Raw genomic sequence first — 21801 nt, forward strand, 5'->3', positions numbered from 1 at the left:
TTTCTGTTACTTGGAGATCTTCTCTCTTTTGATATACTTGAGTGTCTCAGAGAAACTTCTTAAAGTGTATTAGAAAAAACTGAAAAATGAAGATTCAAATATTGATTTCAATATGCCATAAACATACTAAGTAATGTTGATTGTTTCAACCTATGCCACCTTGTATATGTGAACACAAAGCTCATACATATATATATATATTTTTTTTTCAGAAATAAACACTATCACTAACCATCTGGCATCCTATGATTCCCGAAATAAAATCTATTTCTAGGAACAATTTAAACCGTAGAAGAACTTCACTGTGTCAAGAATTAAACTTTCCTATCTTTTTGTCTTTGGATGACATCTTCTGGGAAAGCCCCATTTATATTTGAATGACTTCAACTCTGGTTGTTACCTTATTCTCTATTTTTTAAAGTAAAACTATTTGATTTTTAACTATTACTTTGCCACACAGCATAACAGTCATCCTTTAGTAGAATATATGCTATATCCAGAGAATTCTTATTTCTATGAAGGATGCAAACAGATAAAATTTGCAATCTTTGGCCTTAGAGAAACATGGTGGTCAAAATTAGTAAGCATTATTGTTGTTTATTTGTCTCACATTAGCTTTACCTGAGACTAGAGCATCTCTTTAACTTTGGACATTAACAGAAAGCACATTATCAGCATTTCCACTCATAGTTGCAAGATCTAACTTTCACAGACTAAATCAAAAGCCTGGTGATTGGATTCTGATCCATGTGGTAACAAGGGAATTTCAAATTATGCAACTTTCGTTTGTTGTTTTAGCACTTTCTCATGCCTCTGGGAGAGTGCAGATTTCTGTAGAATCCAGGAAGGTGCCAGAATTCATCAATGTTCTCACTGGGAAATGCATGGGAGATGAACATTCAGGCCAGAGTTCAGGAAGCCCTATGCTGTTTTGGTCCATCAGCTATCTAAATGAACAAAAGAGAAATGTGTGAGCAGAATTCACTGAATCAGCTTCTATAAAGGGTGAGACTTACCTGAAAGGTCGGTCACTCCTGGGACCAGAAACTTGGCTGCAAATGCTAGATGTTATTTGCTTAATCCTCTTATTCACTATAGAAGTAACTAAAACCAAGCTTATAAAGGCATGGTAACAAAAAAGAATGGTTGAACATGACTACAACTATGATGTGGAAGTAGAACTATACTCTGTTGGCCAAATGGTCAAATTTATTTTTTGTACTTATCAGAAAGCATGCACATGGAACTGAGGGCAACAGTACAAGGTACTTTGGAGTGCCATCTTGAATAAGTGATATTAACATTCAATTCCCAGTGAAGACTTCAGTTTCCCAGCTTATAAAATTATAACAACAATAATAATAATTATAATACCTGACTAAACATTGCATGGTCTGAAGACAATTGAGTGAGGTTATGCCTATGAAAATGATTGCACATTACGGAGTTTGATGTATAAATGCCAATTAAAAGCTGCAAAAATTAAGGACTTCTAAATACATCCTGTCTTACACAATTCAACTTTTCCTTCTGTATTAGCACCAGTAGGGTAGAATAGCACAGGGAAGCGTTACAATGAGGCTTCCCACTTAGGTGAGGGGAGATAGGAGCTCCTTTAGAGAAGGACTATAAGTTTTTAAAGGATGTGGAAATGGGATGTGTTTCGTGGAAATGGGATGTGTTTCCTGTTGCCTTGAAATGGGGGAAAAGCCTCAAAGCTAACACTAGGAGACAGGTTGGTTCCTTCAAACCAAAGGAAGCCAACTTCCTGATTTCTTACACATAGACAAGAGTTTTCCTTTATATAAACTCCTATGTTCCATTGAAACCAACCCAATAATCCCATAGACTGTTCTTTTTGATACACATAGAAATGGACTTTTCTGGTCTTAAAGCTTGAAGCTTACATTTGTTTTATCTGAGTTCCTTCCTCAGGAAAGGACCTTCAGGCCTCTTAAAAAGGTATCCAAGAACTGAAACTCACCAGATCATGACATCCTAACAATGAGAAGCCTGGAGCCCTCATTCATCATGATTGCATCCTTGCCCCTCCCTAGTTCCTGTTTCTTACACACTGTTACATTTCTTTCTACAGAAGAATGTTATATAAACCCATAGGTTTAGTCAGTCAGAGATGGATTTGAGCCTGAGCTCCCATCTCCTTGACTGCAGCACCTGATTAAAGACTTCTTCCTTGGCAATACTCACTGTCTCAGTGATTGGCTTTCTGTGTGGTGAGCAGCAGGACCTAGACTAAACCCCTGGTGTTTTGGTAACACCATCAAGAAACTGCTAGAAGTTCTATCCTTGTGGGGCTTTTTAAAAGGTAAACAGGCCAGGCCACCTACTCTCACCCTCTCTTCTGTCCAAATTAAGGAATTAAGAAATTAAACAATCAAAAACATCTGAAGGCTTTGTTTTTTGTTGTTGTTGTTGTTTTATTTTTATTTTATTTTTTATTTTTTATTTTTTTTTGAGACAGAGTCTCACTCTGTCGCCCAGGCTGGAGTGCAGTGGCGCGATCTCGGCTCACGCAAGCTCCGCCTCCCGGGTTCACGCCATTCTCCTGCCTCAGCCTCTCCGAGTAGCTGGGACTACAGGCGCCCGCCACCACGCCCGGCTAATTTTTTGTATTTTTAGTAGAGACGGGGTTTCACCGTGGTCTCGATCTCCTGACCTCGTGATCTGCCCACCTCAGCCTCCCAAAGTGCTGGGATTACAAGCGTGAGCCACCGCGCCCGGCCTTGTTGTTTTATTTTTTTATTTTTTTTGAGACAGAGTCTCACTCTGTCACCCAGGCTGGAGTGCAGTGCGCAATCTTGGCTCACTGCAAGCTCTGCCTCCCAGGTTCACGCCATTCTCCTGCCTCAGCCTCCCAAGTAGCTGGGACTACAGGTGCGTGCCACCATGCCCGGCTAATTTTTTGTATTTTTAGTAGAGATGGGGTTTCACTGTGTTAGCCAGGATGGTCTTGACCTCCTGACCTCATGATCCGCCTGCCTTGGCCTCCCAGAGTGATGGGATTACAGGTGTGAGCCACCACGCCTGGCCCTAAAGGCTTTCTCTTTTAAAGGAGGCATCATTACCCTTGGGGGAAAGCCCTGAGGAATACCCATTTCTGATTTCTGTGAGAAAGGAAAAAATAACGTAATCCCTGCAAAGCCAATTAATGAATGCTCAGGATTATCATTTATAAAGATTAAGGGTGCATATGAGTGAAGGAAACCAGCAGGCTTGCTCTGGATGAATGCTTGCTGAGCTACAGAACTACAGGGACCACCTGTGGAGACTTTTAGTACAAGGTGTTTGGGGAGCTCCTGGTAGAGGAGTGGTTTCATATATGTCCCCAAGAGGTTTTAAGGATGTGCATTTGATCATAGAGCATCCTGCCTACTTCTTATGTAGAAATGTAGAAATGGGTGGCTCACAATGTGAGGGAAAGGGGAAAGGAAAACGGGGGTCTTCTGTACTCAATGCCATTTGGTGAGCTGTATGGAGGGTTCTGCAAACACAGTGAATTAATGAAATTGATGAGCTCCAGCCAACTTGTGAGTAATCCCACCAATGATAAGATGGCTTTTATCAGACCTGTAAGAAGTAGTGGGCTGAGGCAGGGACTTAGGGCAAGTTGCTGGACATTGGTTCTCAGAGGACTGTGCCAAATGAGGCCTCTGTCTAGGACAGAGAATAATGTGCAAAAACGTCCTCCACAAGCAGTCACTATTTGGACATCAGCCACACAGAGGATGTCATGGCTGATTACAGTAGTCTCTGTTACTTGAGCTTTTTGCCCCTCTTTCTTCCATTTCTCCTCTGGACACCAACACCTTGGAGATAAAAGGCAGACCAAGAAGCAATGGAGTATGATTGAGACAGGTGTAGAAAGAGAGAAACAACAGACAACGTTCTCTTCCCCAGATCCTGGAGCTACAGGGTAGGCTTTTGTTGAAAACAGCAAACAAATTTTGAATTGGATGTGAGATTAGAATGTTAATTTAGAATGAATGAGGCTTTCTTTCTTTCTTTTTGAAATTTAAAACAATTACAAAGAATCTCCCAATTAAAAAAATTATTAAAGTTTTACATGTACATATAATAGTGCATAGATATTAAATAAATATTTCTATGGAGTATCACAAAGTGAATGCATCTATGTAACTAACATCAAGGTCAGAAAATACTACATTTCCAGGACCCAGAAGGTTATTGTACTCCTTCCCTTCAAACCAAAGGAAGCCAACTTCCTGATTTCTTACACATGGACAAGAGTTTTCCTTTATATAAATGGAATAATAATGCAGTATATACAGATATGTGTATATATATATATACATTGTACATATATAGAGCATCTGGCTTTTAAAAAACTCCTAGGTATGTTTGTGAGACACCTCCCTATTGCTCGCATATAGCAACATTTTGTTCATTTCCTTTGCTGTATAATCTATTGTATAAATATACCATAAATGGATACTTTATGTATCCATTCTATTATTTATTGGCATTGGGCTTTTCTCTAATGTAAAGGTTATCACAAGTAATTCTGCTATAAGCATTCCTATATATATCTTTTAGTGCATACAAATATATCATATATATCAGCTAATTATACAGCATTTAGAATGGAATTTTGTGTCACAGGTTATATGTATGTATACATTCAATTTTAGAATATATTGCAAAATATTTTTCCAAAGTACTTGTCCCAATTCTTCCCCCTCAAGCAATGTATAGGAGTTCTAATTGCTCTATACCCTTGCCTATTGATGTGGTTTGGCTGTATCCCCACCCAAATCTCATCTTGAATTGTAACTCCCACAATTCCCATGTGCCATGGGAGAAAGCCAGTGGGAGGTGATTGAATTATGGGGGAAGGTTTTTCCTGCACTGTTCTTGTAGTAGCGAATGAGTCTCACGAGATCTCATGGCTTGCCTGCACAAGCTCTCTTCTCTTGTCTGCTGCCATGTGAGATGTGCCTTTCACCTTCCACCATGATTGTGAGGCATCTCCAGCCTTGTGGAACTATAAGTCCAATAAACCTGTTTCTTTTGTAAATTGCTCAGTCTTGGGTATGTCGTTATCAGCAGTGTGAAAACGAACTAATACAGTAAACTGGTACTGGTAGACTGGGGTGCTGCTGAACAGATACCCAAAAATGTGAAAGTGACTTTGGAACTGGGTAACAGACAGGGGTTGGAACAGTTTGGAGGGCTCAGAAGAAGACAGGAAAATGTACAAAAGTTTGGAAATTCCTAGAGACTTGTTGAATGGCTTTGACCAAAATGCTGATGGTGATATGAACAATAAAGTCCAGGCTGAGGTGGTCTCAGATGGAGATGAGGGATGAGGAACTTGTTGAAAACTGGAGTAAAGGTGACTCTTGTCATGTTTTAGCCAAGAGACTGGCAGCATTTTGCCACTGGCCTAGAGATTTGTGGAACTTTGAACTTGAGAGAGATAATTTAGGGTATCTGCCAGAAGAAATTTCTAAGCAGCCAAGCATTTAAGATGTGATTTGGGTGCTGTTAAGGGCATTCAGTTTTATAAGGGAACCAGAGCATAAAAGTTCAGAAAATTTGCAACCTGACAATGTGATAGAAAAGAAAAAAAACCATTTTCTGAGGAGAAATTCAACCTGGTTGCAGAAATTTGCATAAGTAATGATGAGCTGAATGTTAAGCCACAAGACAATGAGGGAAATGTCTCTAGGGCATGTCTGAGAACTTTGTGGCAGCCCCTCCCATCACAGGCCCAGAGGCCTAGGAAGAAAAAATGGTTTCATGGGCCAGGACCAGGTTCCCCATGCTGTGTGCAGCCTAGGGACTTGGTGCCTTATGTCCCAGCTGCTCCAGCCATGGCTGGAAGGGGCCAACATAGAGCTCAGGTCATGGCTTCAGAGGGTGCAAGTCTCAAGCCTTGGCAGCTTCCACGTGGTGCTGAGCTGTGAGTGCACAGAAGTCAAGAATTGAGGTTTGGGAACCTCCGTCTAGATTTCAGAAGATGTAGGGAAACATCTGGATGCCCAAGCAGAAGTTTGCTGTAGGGATGGGGTCCTCATGGAGAACCTCTGCTAGGGCAGTGCAGAAAGGTAATGTGCTGTGGGAGCCCCCCCACAGAGTCCTCACTGGGGCACCAACTATTGGAGCTGTGAAAAGAGGGCCACTGTCCTACAGACCCCAGAATGGTAGATCCACTGACAGCTTGCACTGTGTGCCTGGAAAAGCCACAGACACTTAACACCAGCCCATGAAGGCAGCTGGGAGGGAGGCTGTAACCTGCAAAGCCACAGGGGTGGAGCTGCCCAAGTCCATGGGAACTCACCTCTTGTGTCAGCATGACCTGGACGTGAGACATGGAGTCAAAGCAGATCATTTTGAAGCTTTAAGGTTTGACTGCTGTGCTGGATTTCAGACTTGCATGGGGTCTGTAGCCCCTTTGTTTTGGCCAATTTCTCCCATTTGGAATTGCTGTATTTACCCAATGCCTGTACCCCCATTGTATCTAGGAAGTAACTAACTTGCTTTTGATTTTATAGCCTTATAGGTAGCAGGGACTTGCTTTGTTTCAGATGAGATGTTGGGCCATGGACTTTTGAGTTAATGCTGAAATGAGTTAAAACTTTGGGGGACTGTTGGGAAGGCATGATTGGTTTTGAAATGTGAGGACATGAGATTTGGGAGGGGCCAGAGGTGGAATGATATGGTTTGGCTATGTCCCCACCCAAATCTCATCCTGAATTCCCACATGTTGTGGGAAGGACCCAGTGGGAGCTAATTGAATCATGGGGACAGTTCTTTCCCATGCTGTTCTTGTGATAGTGAATGGGTCTCATGAGATCTGATGGCTTTTAAAAACAAGAGTTTCCCTCCACAAGCTCTCTTTTTGCCTGCTGCCATCCACATATGATGTGACTTGCTCCTCCTTGCCTTCCACCATAATTGTGAGGTCTCCCCAATCACGTGGAACTGTAAGTCCAACAAACCTCTTTCTTTTGTAAATTGCCCAGTTTGGGTATGTCTTAATCAGCAGCATGAAAATGGATGAATATACCTATGCTTCCTGTTGTTTATCTTTTTATTTTGGCTATTTTGTTGGGTGTGCAATAGTAGTCCATTATGCATCTTACTGCATATTTCCCTGATTACTTATGAAGATGAACACATTTTCATGTTTTGTCATTTAGAGATCTTCTTGTATGAAATCTGTTTCCTTCCTTCCTTCCTTCCTTCCCTCCTTCCTTCTTCCTTCCTTCCTTCTTTCCTCCCTCCCTCCCTCCCTCCCTTTCTTTGAGACAGGGTCTTGCTCTGTCACCCAGGTTGGAATGCAGTGGAGAGAACACTGCAGCCTCAACCTTCTGGGCTCAAGTAAATCTCCTACCTCAGCCTCTTGTGTAGCTGAGACCACAGGTGTGTACCACCACATCTGGCTAATTATTTAAATGTTTTGTAGAGACAGGATTTCCTAATGTTGTCCATGGTGGTCTCAGACTCCTGGGCTCAAGAGTTCCTCCCACTTTGGCTTATCAGTGTTGGAATTACAGGAGTGAACCACCATGCCCAGCCTCCTGTTATTTTCCATTGGATTACATGCCTATTTCTCATTTATTTGCATGAGTTCTTTATATATTATTAATATAAACCATTTTCTTGCTTATATGAGTAGCAAATATTTTCTCTAAGCTCTCTGTCTGCCTTTTCATTCTCCTAATGATGTATTTTAACAGAAGTTTGTAGTTTTAATGTTTCAAGTAGAGCATTCAATAATTTTTTCTTTATACATAGTGCTTTTGTGGTTCTTTTAAAGATATCATTTAATTCTCCAAATGTATTGCAGAAATGTTATTGTTTTCCTTTCACATTTAGGTCTGTAATCCACATGAATTTATTTCTTTATGAACGATGTGAAATAGAAGTCATATATATTTCTTATCCTGAATTTTTCATGGCTGAACATAATCTTAAATTACAGAAAATTTTAAAATTTACTTACATAGCTTTTTCATGACTGAATGTGAGTTTAAATTACAGAAATGACAGGGCTAGTACAACTGAAGTGCTGAAAATCTATAGGCTCTGCCAAAGTTGTTCTCAAGCTGAGGGGAGGGAGATCCAACACAGCATATTTAAAATTCATGATTTGAGAAAAATAAAGCCATTTTATTTGAACCTTCACAGGGATCTGTTTGCTAAATATATCAAATATTTTTTAAAAATGAAAAAATAAGAGGAACTACAACTTCAGATGAAAACATTTCTATTTTGAGAAGCCTGTGAAATACTGAGGTAGATTTGCTTTTGAAGTATGCTTCCCAGTGACACCTATGAAAGTTGAAGTTCTGACTGAGGCTAGAGGCCATGAATTCATAGTGTTACAGGCAGCAGTAATGATCTATGATTTTCTGTAACCACTATAAGAAACTTTTGGTGGCTGGGGGCTAGGTGCGGTGGCTCACACCAGTAATCCCAGCACTTTGGAAGGCCAAGATAGGTGGATCACGAGGTCAGGAGATCGAGACCATCCTAGCTAACACGGTGAAATCTCGTCTCTACTAAAAACACAAAAAATTAGCTGGGCATGGTGGTGGGCACCTGTAGTCCCAGCTACTTGGGAGACTGAGGCAGGAGAATGGCGTGAACCTGGGAGGCGGAGCTTGCAGTGAGCCGAGATTGCGCCACTGCACTCCAGCCTGGGCGACAGAGCGAGACTCCGTCTCAAAAAAAAAAAAAAAAAAAAAAAGGAAGTTAGTAAAAGCAGACATGTATTAACTTTAATTGCTTACTTGTTAAAATTTGCTATTTAATAATCTTTGCTTTAAAAGTGTATCTGTATTCCAGATTCACATCTGGTTCTGCTTAGACATAAAGGGCTCACGAAGCATCCTTATGTGACGAGGGCAGAATTTCAGCCAGGGTAAAAGTATGTGCTCTCAACATTTTTTTCTATGAGTCTTTTCAGGCCTTCTCACGTGAGTGTCATTCACTAAACTTCTCGTGATTTCCAATGAGATAAGAGGAAATTTGGGAAAAATTTCTTACAATATTTAAGCCTTTGTAAAACAAAAATAAAATGCTAAGGCCCTCAATCAAATGAATGGACCCCCTTCATGAGTGAGGGGACACAAAGAAACCTGAAAAAAAAGTTCAGGCCCTGATGGGAAGAGAAGGTGAGAAGGTGGGGCATGGCTCATTCTACCCTCCTCCCTTTGGAATTCAGGTGCAACTCACCAGCATTAACATTAAAACAGAGATCTAAAGACTGACAAAACAAACAGCTCTTTGCAGCAATAAAATACTGATTTCAACCTGACTCTAGTGTAGCATCACATGACAGATAGCAGGCCCTGGAGGAAATAAAAGTATTTTACCCCCAAATATACTTTTTTGGCATCTTTCAAAATGGCCCTGCAAAGTTGTCTCTCTTTTGCAGACAGCCTTGTATCTTTTAAGGTCTGAGAAGAGACCTCCACATCTATTGTCTCTGAAGCCTGCTACCTGGAGTCTTCGACTACATGACAAGAACCTTGGCTTCCACAACCCCCACTCTTTACCTTAACTCAAGCTGACTTAACAGACAAAGCTTAACTCTCAACCAGCTGCCAATTGGGGAATCTTTGAATCTGAGGTAGGAGACGGGACTCAACTCCAGACCAGATGGAAGACTGGCTGAAATAGGGAAGAGGCATTGAAAGCATCTCTCCATGAGACAGCGCCACCAGTGTCATGACAGTATACCATTGCTGTGGCAACATCCGGAAGGTACCACTTCTTTTCTAGGAATTTCTGGATAACCTACCCCTTAATTTGCATGTAATTAAAAGTGGGTGTCAATATGACTGCAAAACTGCCCCTGAGCTGTACGTGGAGCACACTGCCTATGGGTAGTCCTGCTTCGCGAGGATCAGTACCTCTGCTGCTGTATTCAATAAAAGATGCCATCTAACACCACAGGCCCACCCTTGAATTCTTTCTTGGGTGAAGCCAAGAACGTTCCCGGCTATGCCCCAGTTTTGGGGCTTGCCTGCCATGCATCAAATCGACTTATGACCTGGAAGCCTCCAAGCTTCGAGATGTCGTGCATTTCCAGGCCAAACCAATGTATACCTTACATGTATTGATTTATGTCTTTGCCTGTAACTTCTGTCTCCCTAAAATGTATAAAACCAAGCTGTAAACTAACCACCTTGGGCCACATGTTCTCAGAACCTCCTGAGACTGTGTTACAGGTCATGGTCACCAATTTGGCTCAGAATAAACCTCTTCAAATATTTTACAGAATTTGGCTTCTTTCATCAACACTGTATTCCACTATAGCTATTACTTAAAATAATCATAGAAAGTATGTAGCATTATTAACCCACATTATAAATAATGAAAAAGGCTTAGTATCTTGTCTAAAGTTATTAGAAAGTAAAAGAACAGGGATACTCTGATCTCAGAAGCCATGCTCTTAACTACTATTCTATATTTTCCCACTGGAATACACTTATTCTTTCATCAAGATCTGGAAATAAAAGAAAAGAAAACCAAAAATTCTAGATAGTCCACTATTTGTATTTCCAAAAAAAAGCAGCGGCTATATGCTTTATTTTTAAAGACAGAAATATATTTTACACTACAACAAATAAAAAACTCCTGGACTGAAGCAATTGTCGACAACAGTGCTGGAGACATTTTCCAACAGCTATAGAGAAAGTCAAACTCACTGTATATGAAGCAGATCTAACAGGCCATGGGGCTTTCGTCAAAATTAGTTTTGAATCCCAGGTGCATTCACGATGCTTGTGGGTGATAAATCTTTCTGTAGTATTCTTCTGTTTATCATCTTTCGGAAACTGGTACCCATGTACTAGAGAGACGAAGACAAATGAGAGGCTTAGCAATGGCACGTGTCTTTGTTCATGATGTCTCTCAGATATGGTATCATTTTGGGAGATCAGGACCCAGGAGTGGTAAGTCGCTGAATAATTTATAGATGTAAATCTAAGCAAAACTTTTCTTATTCTTTCTGCCAGTCCTGCTGGAGTTAATTTTGTCTTTCTTCAAACTCCAATTCCAATCCCACCTTTTATTTCTCTGGACCCGTCTTTCTAAAGTGCCTCCTATTGGATGGTATATTTTGCACTCTACCTTACGTTTTACTTAAAATATTTTTGAGGTCGGGGCTGGGTCTTATAAAGTATCTTCGGCATTTTCTACCAAAGTGAGTTACACACAGCATATACTAGGAAAGTTGACATGTTCCATTTTAATTACACAGCTAGATGACACTTTTATAAGTATAACACATGCTAAAATGTGTACAATATTTGTAAATAAATTATCTTAGTTTTACAGGTATAAAATTATTTGCTCCTTATTTTGAAAAAGAGGAAATAAAATATAACTGTGATCTCACTATCCAGAGACAAACACTGTTAACATCTTATTGTTTAATTTATATATAATTCTAATATGTAAATATAGCATTCAGATATTGTCCATCCTAATCCAAATAAGAAATGCTAAATAATACAAATTAACTCTGAATTAACACTTAACAAATGGCACCATAACAGTAATTATAGCATGCATGTGTGTATGTTATTTCCATGTGCTTTTTAATACATTATTAAGTGCTTTTAGCAGATTTAATGCTCACAGTAATTCTGTGATGTAGATTCACTTGTTATTATCTGCACTTCCAGATGAGGAAACCAATAGATAGACAGTTTAGGTGATTTAGGGCAGTGAAGCCAAGATTCAAAGTTGTACAGCTGGGCTCCAGAGTTTATTCTCTTAAGCATTACACTCTATTTATTCTCTATACATGACACATTGATTTACAAATATAATCTTTAATAATATATTAATAGTTGTGGTAGAAAAGTAAATGTATTGTTGCAAATAATTAAAAAGACATTAAAAATTTACCATATTATTAAAGGTGATAATAAAATCCGCCTATTTAGTTTTAAGCCTATACATTTACTACTACTAATATATAATGCAGAGTTTTTTTCCAATATTCATAACATCTTAACAGCTTACCTGTACTTAAGGGTTGTGATTTAAATTTTAATCCAAAGGAGTCCTTTTCATAAGTTGTCTCAAAGTTTGGTAAACCAGGTTGGTACTAGATATGTAAAGGAAAGATTGCAATATTACTAATACATATTGTTTCTTATTGTAGTTGGAGTTTGGTTTTTCCTAATATTAAATATTTCTTTGGCAAAATGTAATTTTGATGATTTTGTTGTGGCATTCAAATGTAGCATTTAAAACTTGTTTACGAAAATTTGAAAAAATAATCTAACGTTTAAATAGTGTATAAACAATTCATTTTTGTGGTGGAGAGGAGTACTTCAATTACCCTTTTGTGAAGTGATCAGAATTAGTATCTTAAACAGTATGGAATTAAGGGAGTCTATTCAAAATTTGGCAACCTAATCTTAAACTTGATTGTAATTTGTGACACGTAGAATTACATATTATTTTTCTGGAGCTGAACTTATTTCAGAAACATAGCAAAAACATTGAACAAAGCTAAATAATTTATCAAGCCTGGAATAGAGTTACTATTTTTTTTCTAAGCTACTAATAAAGTAGATTTTTTAGTGGTTTAAGTGAACCAATTTGAACTGAAATAGAATTTGTACGCTCCAAGAACTGATCAAACAAAACATCACAAAGGTCTCTACTCAAAAGCTAAGTAAACGTGGCACAAAACAGTGAGGGTACAAAGCAGAAGTTAAACAGGGTTATATTCTTAATGAGTGACCTGTCACAAGCATATAGAACAATATTAAAAGTTCCAAAGAAGGAGATTCTCTAATACAAGATTTTTCGCTCTTTAATTGAATACAACATGAGACCAAGTTAGTTTCAAAAAGCCTTCATTAAGGTTTAATTTGTAACAATACTGACATCTGGTGGTTAGACAACTTATAACACTCTGTCTCCAGTCATTTACACAAGCAAGTACTTTCAGCTACAATAAAAATATTCCTTATTCTGTGAATTTTATTTACTCAAGTTTTTAAGTCTGTTATTAGTAAAATATTTATTTATTTATTTTATTATTATTATTTTTGAGATGGAGTCTCGCTCTGTCGCCCAGGCTGGAGTGCAGTGGTGAGATCTCGGCTCACTGCAACTTTCACCTCCTGAGTTCAAGCGATTCTCTTGCCTCAGCCTCCTGAGTAGCTGGAATTACAGGCACGTGTTACCACACTTGGCTAATTTTTGTATTTTTAGTAGAGACGGGATTTCACCATGTTGGTTAGGCTAGTCTCGAACTCCTGACCTCATGATCCTCCCACTGTGGCCTCCCAAACTGCTGGGATTACAGGTATGAGCCACTGCTCCTGGCCTGGTAAGGTATTTAAATAAACCAGTAACATTTAATATTTAAATAACCTCCTTCATCTCCAAAAGGTAACATATGTTATTTACTATGAATGGAAATATTTACATGACCTCCCTCATCTCTAAAAGGTAACATATATTATTTACTATGAATGAAAATATTTAGACGCCCTGAATAAGTAAAGAGAGTTATTGGCTGTGGCTCCCTGCATTTTCCACATTTTATCCTAATAGCTCATAGAGTTAACATTCATCGAATACCTCAGCATTTCAGATTCTGTTGTGCTTTGCATATATTGTTTTGTTCATTACTTAGAATAACCATAAAAAGTATGTAGCATTATTAACCCACATTATAAATAATGAAAAAGGCTTAGTATCTTGTCTAAAGTTATTAGAAAATAAAAGAACAGGGATATTCTGATCTTAGAAGCCATGCTCTTAACTATTCTACATTTTCCCACTGGAATACACTTATTCTTTTATCTCACTATTTCTAGATCCTTTTCTATCAGTTCTACTGTTTAACTCTTTGCCTAGCAAGTCACGATTATGTGCTAAATTATAGATCTAAGAATAGAATATATTCACATTTTAGTGGAATTATATTTTGCATAAATATTTGACCTTATTTGCATCTCCATATTCTTCATCACCCTTTTAAATTATAAATCTAATTATTGCCCATATATTATTTAAGTTATTAATCATCCAAAAGATTCATTAAAGTAATAGAATATCCCTTTTTAACTATTTTCATTCATTCACCAACTTATTCCACAAATTTATTTTATTAGTAGTAGGTTATAAACTCCTGGCAACTGATGTCTGTTCTCCAATCATATCTAAACCCAACCTGTTCTCTTGAAACCTAAGAAAGCCCATCTCAGAGTTGGCCACTCGACCTGGCAGATAAAACCTCATCAGAATCAATCAGGTTCTTACCTATCTGTTCTATCATTTATTGCTAAATATGAATTGTATTGTTCCGTGAGAAAAAAAGGCAGCATTATACACATTACATACACATACCTTTTTCCTATATGTAATAGTTTTTCTCGTTAAGAAATGAGTAAAAAATAATACATAGCCGGGCGCGGTGGCTCACGCCTGTAATCCCAGCACTTTGGGAGGCCGAGGCGGGCGGATCACGAGGTCAGGAGATCGAGACCATCCTGGCTAACACGGTGAAACCCCGTCTCTACTAAAAATACAAAAAATTAGCCGGGCGAGGTGGCAGGCGCCTGTAGTCCCAGCTACGCGGGAGGCTGAGGCAGGAGAATGGCGGAACCCCGGGGGGCGGAGCCTGCAGTGAGCCGAGATCGCGCCACTGCACTCCAGCCTGGGTGAAAGAGCGAGACTCCGTCTCAAAAAAAAAAAAAAAAAAAAAAATACATAGTTCCCCTTATCTATCTTAAATTGTTTTTATTCAAATGCTCTTTTGTACCTGTCGAAAGTCATGTGGTTTGGGATTGATATATACACCCCTTGGATATTGTCCACTCTTCACAAACATTAACTTTGCTTTTTGTAAATCCAGACGTGGAAATGTAGTTATAAATTTAGGAGCTGTGACCTCCTTAGGATGATTCCTTATTCTGGGCAAGTGAAGCATTGTTTCTGGAAAACTGATTTTTTTCCTCCTTTTTTCTTCCTTAATTGGTTTTGATGATCTTTCTGGAATTCTCAAAGATGTATACAGTTTGTAGCTAAAATCAGGAGGCTTTATTTCCCATACATTAACTTTCATTTTACATTGTAGAGGTTGCAGAACACTTTTTTTCCATTTGGAGTTGAGATCCTGTCGTGAAGGATATTGCAGCCTCTTTGCAATATCCCTATCTCTTGTGCCTCTGTGAGACTCATGGTACATTATGTGGAGGGCATTTTCACATGGAGGAATCTGCAACACACATGGAAACAGGTGAAGCTTGTCACTATAGCAATGGTGTATTCAACATTTTCTCTCCAGGCCAAATTAATCTTTGAAAAATTTATGAAGCAGGAAAAAGCTCAGAAATGACAGGGAATGTGCAAACTAATCATCCAACAGAGAACTAATATCCAACATATACAAGGACCTTAAACAACTCAGCAGCAAAATCCCCAAACAATCCTATTAAAAAGTGAACAAAGCACAAGAATAAACAGTTCTCAAAAGAAGGCATACAAAAACCAACAGATATATGAAAAATTGCTGTAAATCACTAATCACATAGAAATGCAAATCAAAACCACCACAGTTAGAAAGGCTATTATCCAGGACAAAAAGTAACTATGCTGGCAAGGGTGTAGAAAAAAGGAAACCATGTATACACTGTTGGTGAGGATGTAAATCAGTACAATCACTACAGTATGGAGATTTCTCAAAAAAGTAAAAACAGAACTACCATAATATCCAGAAATCCCACTGTGGAATATTTTTCCAAAGCAAAAGAAGTTTGAGACAATCCTGGGCAACATGGTGAGACCCTGTCTCTTCAAAAAGTACAGAAATTAGCCAGGCATGGTGGCATGTGCCTGTCATTCCAGCTACTCAGGAGGCTGAGGTAGGAAGATCTCCTGAGTCTGGGGAGTTTGGGGCTGCAGTGAGCCATGATCCTGCCACTGCTGGATCATGATCCAGCCTGGGTGACAGAGTAGGATCCTGTCTCAAGAAAACCCCCCCCAAAATTAGCAAAGATATAAAATCAAGCTGTATCCACCAGTTGAACACTGGATAAAAAAAAAAAAGTGTGTATACACATAATAGAATACCAGTCAACCATAAAATAAAGAATGATATCCTGTCTTTTTTTTTTTTTTTTCTTGAGATGGAGTTTTGGCCTTGTTGCCCAGGCTGGAGTGCAATGGCGTGGTCTCAGCTCACTGCAACCTCTGTCTCCCAGGTTCAAGTGATTCTCATGCCTCAGCCTCCGAAGTAGCTGGGATTACAAGCACCTGCCACCATGCCCGGCTAATTTTTGTCCTGACCTCAGGTGATCCACCCGCCTCAGCCTCCCAAAGTACTGGGATTACAGGCATGAGCCACTGCACCTGGCTGAAATCCTGGTCTTTTGCAGTAACATGCATGGAGATAGAAGTCATTACGTTAAGCAAAATAAGCCGGGCACAGAAAGACAAACACTGCATGTTCTCACTCATATGTGGGAGTTAAAAAACTTGATCACATGGACATAGAGAATAGAATGATGAGTATCAGAGACTGGGAAGAGTGGGTGGGTAAGAGGGGGTTATGAGAATAAGTTGGTTAATGGGTAAAAACATACAGTAGGATGGAAGAAATAAATTCTAATGTTTCATAGCAGATTAGGTTGACTATACTTAGCAACAATATTTAGTATATTTAATCAAAACAAGTTTACACGTTGACCTTTATGGGTTAATTAGAATAAATCTGTACAAGTTAAAATTGTATTAAGGACCAAATAGATAATGACCAGTACATACACAGGTTCTCTCAAAGCAGTAATTCCTAGTTCTATCGTAAGATCTTTCCAAAGCAAAAACCTAATTACTGAAATAATTCAAAAATTCTAATCTGTAGAGAAAAACAATTATCCTAGAGGGTCAAGCCATACAATGTCACACCTAAACATTAGTCTTAAGTCATTTTCCCACATTCATATAGTTTCAAAACATGGTAAATATCCTACATATTGAAAAGTATTAAATGACCTAATATTCAAAATATCTTAGAAACACCATCCTTTAGTTAAGCAGTCCCCAATCTTTTTGGAACCAGGGAGTGATCTCGTGGGAGACAACTTTTCCACAGACTGAGGAAGGATGGGGAGATGGTTTCAGAATGATTCAAGTGCATTATACTTACTGTGCACGTTATTTCTATTATTATTACATTGCAATGTATAATGAAATAATTATACAAGTCACCATAATGTAGAATCAGTGGGAGCTTTGAACTTGTTTTCCTTCAACCAGACTGTCCCATCTGGGGGTGATGGGAGACAGTGACAGATCATCAGGCATTTGATTCTCATAAGGAGCACATGTGCAGTTCACAATAGGGTTCACGCTCCTATAAGACTCTAATGCCAACACCGATCTGACAGGAGGCAGAGCTCAGATGGTAATGTAAACAGTGGGGAGTGGCTGTAAATACAGATGAATCTTTGCTCTCCGGCCCTCCGTTCACCTCCTGTTGTGTGGCCTGGTTTGGGTTGGAGGCCCCTGCTTTAGTTAACATACCCTCAAATTTTGTGTTAACATTGGTTTCACCCTGATTTAGTCCATACATGCCAATATATAAACTATCACAGTACATTGGAGCAACTCGTGTTTGTATTTTTGCAATTCTTCCATGTGTATGATATAGAAATGAAAATAAAATTTTTCTTCTAATATAACCGTGTTTTCAAATAGGTTAGTTTCCTTACATAGCATTTTCTTATATTTACCACATAAGCATCATGGACTGATTTTTTTTCCAATGAAATGCTATCTAGTGACTTCCTTAATGAGTACAACTTTTTAAAAAAATCTTAGAAACTTGGGCCATTTCTCAAAAGTAAGCATATTTAGTTTTCAGTTTTAGTTACTTGTGGCTGCCTATAAAAGATCTCAAATGACTGAGCCCTAAAGCCAGATTCATTCCTATATATACTCAGCCTGTTGTCTGCAGGGAAGTCACAAGACTTTACCGAATGCCCTGTCACAAAACTAAATGACCCTCAAAAATTAACATGAGTTTTATACTTAGAATTCTCAGTCAGTTCATGTCAGTTGGTTATCTTTTAATAGTTGTCATACAAAAAGGCATACAGACCACACATTATTTCAAAGAAACCAGAGAACGTAGCACGATATTGACTGAGATTAAAATTAACTTTTGATAAAAGAAGAGAGTGAGTACTTTTTGTAACATTTTGTCTAACATAAAAATGCTTAACTTCCACAAAACCCACAAACTGAAAAGACAGTCTGGTAAATTAAAGATTTGTATAAACTATGCACAAAACCCATGGTATTTGGGAAAACTGGAAAGTTTTCTATAAGTAACAGTTTTAAAAATATAACTTTCTTCTACTAGCAACTACACATTAACATACATGCACTAATTAAAAATACACTACAACCTTGTCTGGAAATGCAGCTTAACATTTTCCAAATGGATTTTGCCCCACATTTACTATATAATGTGGCTGTTATTACTGCACAGGAACAGTTAGTGATACTGTTTAATTACCTTTAAACAAAGATATAGGGATTTTCTCCCTAAAAACAAGTTTTCAACATCAAAACCTATGCTTATAAAAATTTTAAAACTTTCAGCAGTCTAAATGTGTCAAATGAAAACTTTACAAACTTCTCAAGTGCTCTCTACATTCCAGGTATGTCAACCTTGCTATCTAATGTAGAATCCATCAGAGATATTTCCGTCTCTCTCTCTCATCACTGAATGGCTTTTTCTTAGTGCTGGCCTCATGGTTGTCTGTTTTCTTCATTGCTCTCTCCATTGTGTTGTGGTTAATTACTGTCTTGAGCATCAGATCCTCCACTTAGAGTCCTTGTATCCATTCCTTTTCTAGCCTTTTTTTTTTTTGGTGGAATCTCATTCTGTCACCAGGCTAGAGCGCAGTGGCACAATCTTGGCTCACTGCAACCTCCGCCTCCTGGGTTCAAGTGATTTCTCCTGCCTCAGACTCCCAAGTAGCTGGGACTACAGGTGTCCGCCACCACGCCCAGCTAATTTTTTTTGTATTTTTAGTAGAGACAGGGTTTCACCATGTTGGCCAGAATGATCTCAATTTCTTGACCTCCTGATCTGCCCGTCTCGGCCTCCCAAAGTGCTGGGATTACAGGCGTGAGACACCGCGCCTGGCCCTTTTCTAGCTTTTTGTTTGGCCCTTTCTTCCCTTAATCTTTGGTTTTATTTGCTTCCTCATGTTGTCTTTGTTTAGGAAGAGATTTATTCAGCAATTTATGTGACTGTGGAATCTCCTTCACCAACCAAAAACGTGTTCTTACACTTGTTATACAACATGGTAGACTTTTCTATGATAACCTGACAAACTTGGAATTGCTGTATTTTTTCAGTGCAGTAGTCATCTCTGTTCCTTTTTATTTTATACTTTAAGTTCTAGAGTACATGTGCACAATGTGCAGGTTTGTTACATAGGTATACATGTGCCATGTTGGTTTGCTGTACCTATCAACTTGACATTTACATTAGGTATTTCTCCTAATGCTATCCCTCCCTCAGCCTCCCACCCCATGACAGGCCCCACTGTGTGATGTTCCCCACCCTGTGTCCATGTGTTCTCATTGTTGAACTCCCACCTATGAGTGAGAACATGCAGTGATTTGTTTTCTGTCCTTGTGATAGTTTGCTGAGAATGATGGTTTCCAGCTTCATCCATGTCCCTGCAAAGGACATGAACTCATCATTTTTTATGGCTGCATAGTATTTCATGGTGTATATGTGCCACATTTTCTTAATCCAGTCTATCATTGATGGACATTTGGGTCGGTTCCAAGTCTTTGCTATTGTGAATAGTGCCCTAATAAACGTATGTGTGCATGTGTCTCTACAGTAGCATGATTTATAACCCTTTGGGTATACACCCAGTAATGGGATCACTGGGTCAAATGGTGTTTCTAGTTCTAGATCCTTGAGGAATCGCCAAACTGTCTTCCACAATGGTTGAACTAATTTACACTCCCACCAACAGTGTAAAAGCGTTCCTATTTTTCCACAACCTCTCCAGCATCTGTTGTTTCCTGACTTTTTAATGATGGCCATTCTAACTGGTGTGAGATGGTATCTCATTGTGGTTTTGATAGTCATCTCTGTTTCCGAGCTTGTTGCATTGTATTCTGAAGTGAAGCAAGTACACTCAAGGCCTCAATGTACTATGCCACGTTTTAAAAGAGAATAAATTTGTTTCACTTCTCTATGATACCTTATTTTGTCCTTGTATTATGAATTTATTATTACATATATCCTTTTGAATAATATGTATGTAAAATTAAGCTTCTATTGTATATAAATCACAGAATCACATATGTCTTTGTAGTTCCCAGGCAGAAGTAATCAACTGGAGGACTAGTTGAATAATTGAAGACTATAATGGAATAGTGCACCATAGTTTTCCTTTTACATGGAAAAAACTAAAGATTAGAGAAATACAAAGCTATGAAATGTATGACTGAGAAATTAAGGAAAAAATAAATTAGTAATATTCTCATTTAAAGATTTAATAGTAAATGTTGCTTTTATAAAAGCTATAGGTTGTCAAGATGTTTCACGGAAAATAAAAGAATGGCTTTATCTGCATTCAATAAGCAGAGTTATTCTCCACCTAAGATAGTATATTTATACCTCAAGGATCAGTTTAAATGCTGCCTCCAATCAAAGCATTTTCAAATCTCTGTATCAGGATTTATGTTTTCTTTTTCTGAATACAACAATGGAATTCAAGTCTTCATTTTAACTTGTACCTGGATAATTTATTTATGTCATCTTCTAATTAGATTATAAAATAATTAAGACAAGGATTTCTGTCTCTACAAACTCTATGCATAGTTCTCCATGTTTTAGATTGAGCTGTGTGAAATTGTTATTCAACCATTTTCAACCTTACAAAAATGCAAATTTTATATATTTCAATCATAATAACTATGTTTGCCAAAGTGTGAAAATTATATTCACCTTTTGAAAACTGTATGTAAAACCCAAACATCTAATCATATTTTTTTCTAAATAATGAAAAACTTCACCATAATAGTGACAATACAAAAAACATTCTTTTGAATTTCTTCCTCAAATATTTTCTCCAGGAAAGTCACTAAATATTTTTGTTATCTGCTTTTAAATTTGCTAATAAAAAAAGAAATACATTTCTTTAGTTAGTAAATATATGCAAATTTAAAGTTCCTTTGCTTAGATATATGAGTTTAATTTTATGACATTAAATTTGGGAGGTAGCTAAAAAAATACAGATACACTTGATACCTTAATAAGGTGTCAACATAAAAAAATGTAATATAATCTGCTATTGTGATCACAGTAAACTTTTTAGACCACATATTCATGCACATTTGTAAACTTGTATAAAGGGAAATTCAACACTGTCTTTCAGCAGGGCTTTCTCTTTCTTAATATACTTTTCATAATTTCTTATTTATTTATTATATCATGGATAAATGAATTGCTTTTCTCATAAGTGAATTCATCTTATATACCTTAACGTATAAAACATATAGGCTCCAAAGAGCTAGTCAGTTTGACAAACAAGAAGAATTCAAAATAAAAACAAAAGGCAGGAGCATTCATTAGAAAACCAGTTACTTCACTTACCATTTGAAAGATGGCTTTTCATAAAAGTTTTAGAGTAATATATCTCAGCAAATCTTTTCTGTAAAGCCAAGAGAGACTAACAGTTTAACATTATCCTTTGCTTTACAAAAGAAGCCAAAGTATATTTAAGTTTTGCT

General features: G+C 38.0%; 1 protein-coding gene across 1 annotated transcript; it reads right to left on the reverse strand.

The window, feature by feature from the left end:
* Positions 1 to 579: 579 nt before the first annotated feature.
* C3H7orf78 (chromosome 3 C7orf78 homolog) lies at positions 580 to 21721 on the reverse strand. Its single transcript, XM_063637059.1, has 5 exons — positions 21665 to 21721; positions 14792 to 15247; positions 12028 to 12112; positions 10704 to 10846; positions 580 to 947 (listed from the first exon to the last, which is right to left on the reverse strand). The coding sequence occupies exons 1-5, from the start codon at positions 21665 to 21667 to the stop codon at positions 912 to 914; spliced, it is 723 nt and encodes a 240-aa protein (XP_063493129.1). The 5' UTR covers positions 21668 to 21721; the 3' UTR covers positions 580 to 911.
* Between the last annotated feature and the right edge of the window lie 80 nt (positions 21722 to 21801).

The sequence above is a fragment of the Symphalangus syndactylus genome, chromosome 3 (assembly GCF_028878055.3).
Source record: "Symphalangus syndactylus isolate Jambi chromosome 3, NHGRI_mSymSyn1-v2.1_pri, whole genome shotgun sequence".
Classification (NCBI taxonomy): Eukaryota; Metazoa; Chordata; class Mammalia; order Primates; family Hylobatidae; genus Symphalangus; species Symphalangus syndactylus.

Excerpts from the sequence above, each read along its gene's own strand:
- C3H7orf78 (XM_063637059.1), bottom strand. Across the intron at positions 12,113-14,791 it reads AACCACATGACTTTCGACAG|TACCAACCTGGTTTACCAAA; the intron begins GTACAAAAGAGC and ends TTACATATCTAG. Across the intron at positions 948-10,703 it reads TTAGATCTGCTTCATATACA|ATAGCTGATGGACCAAAACA; the intron begins GTGAGTTTGACT and ends TTGTTCATTTAG.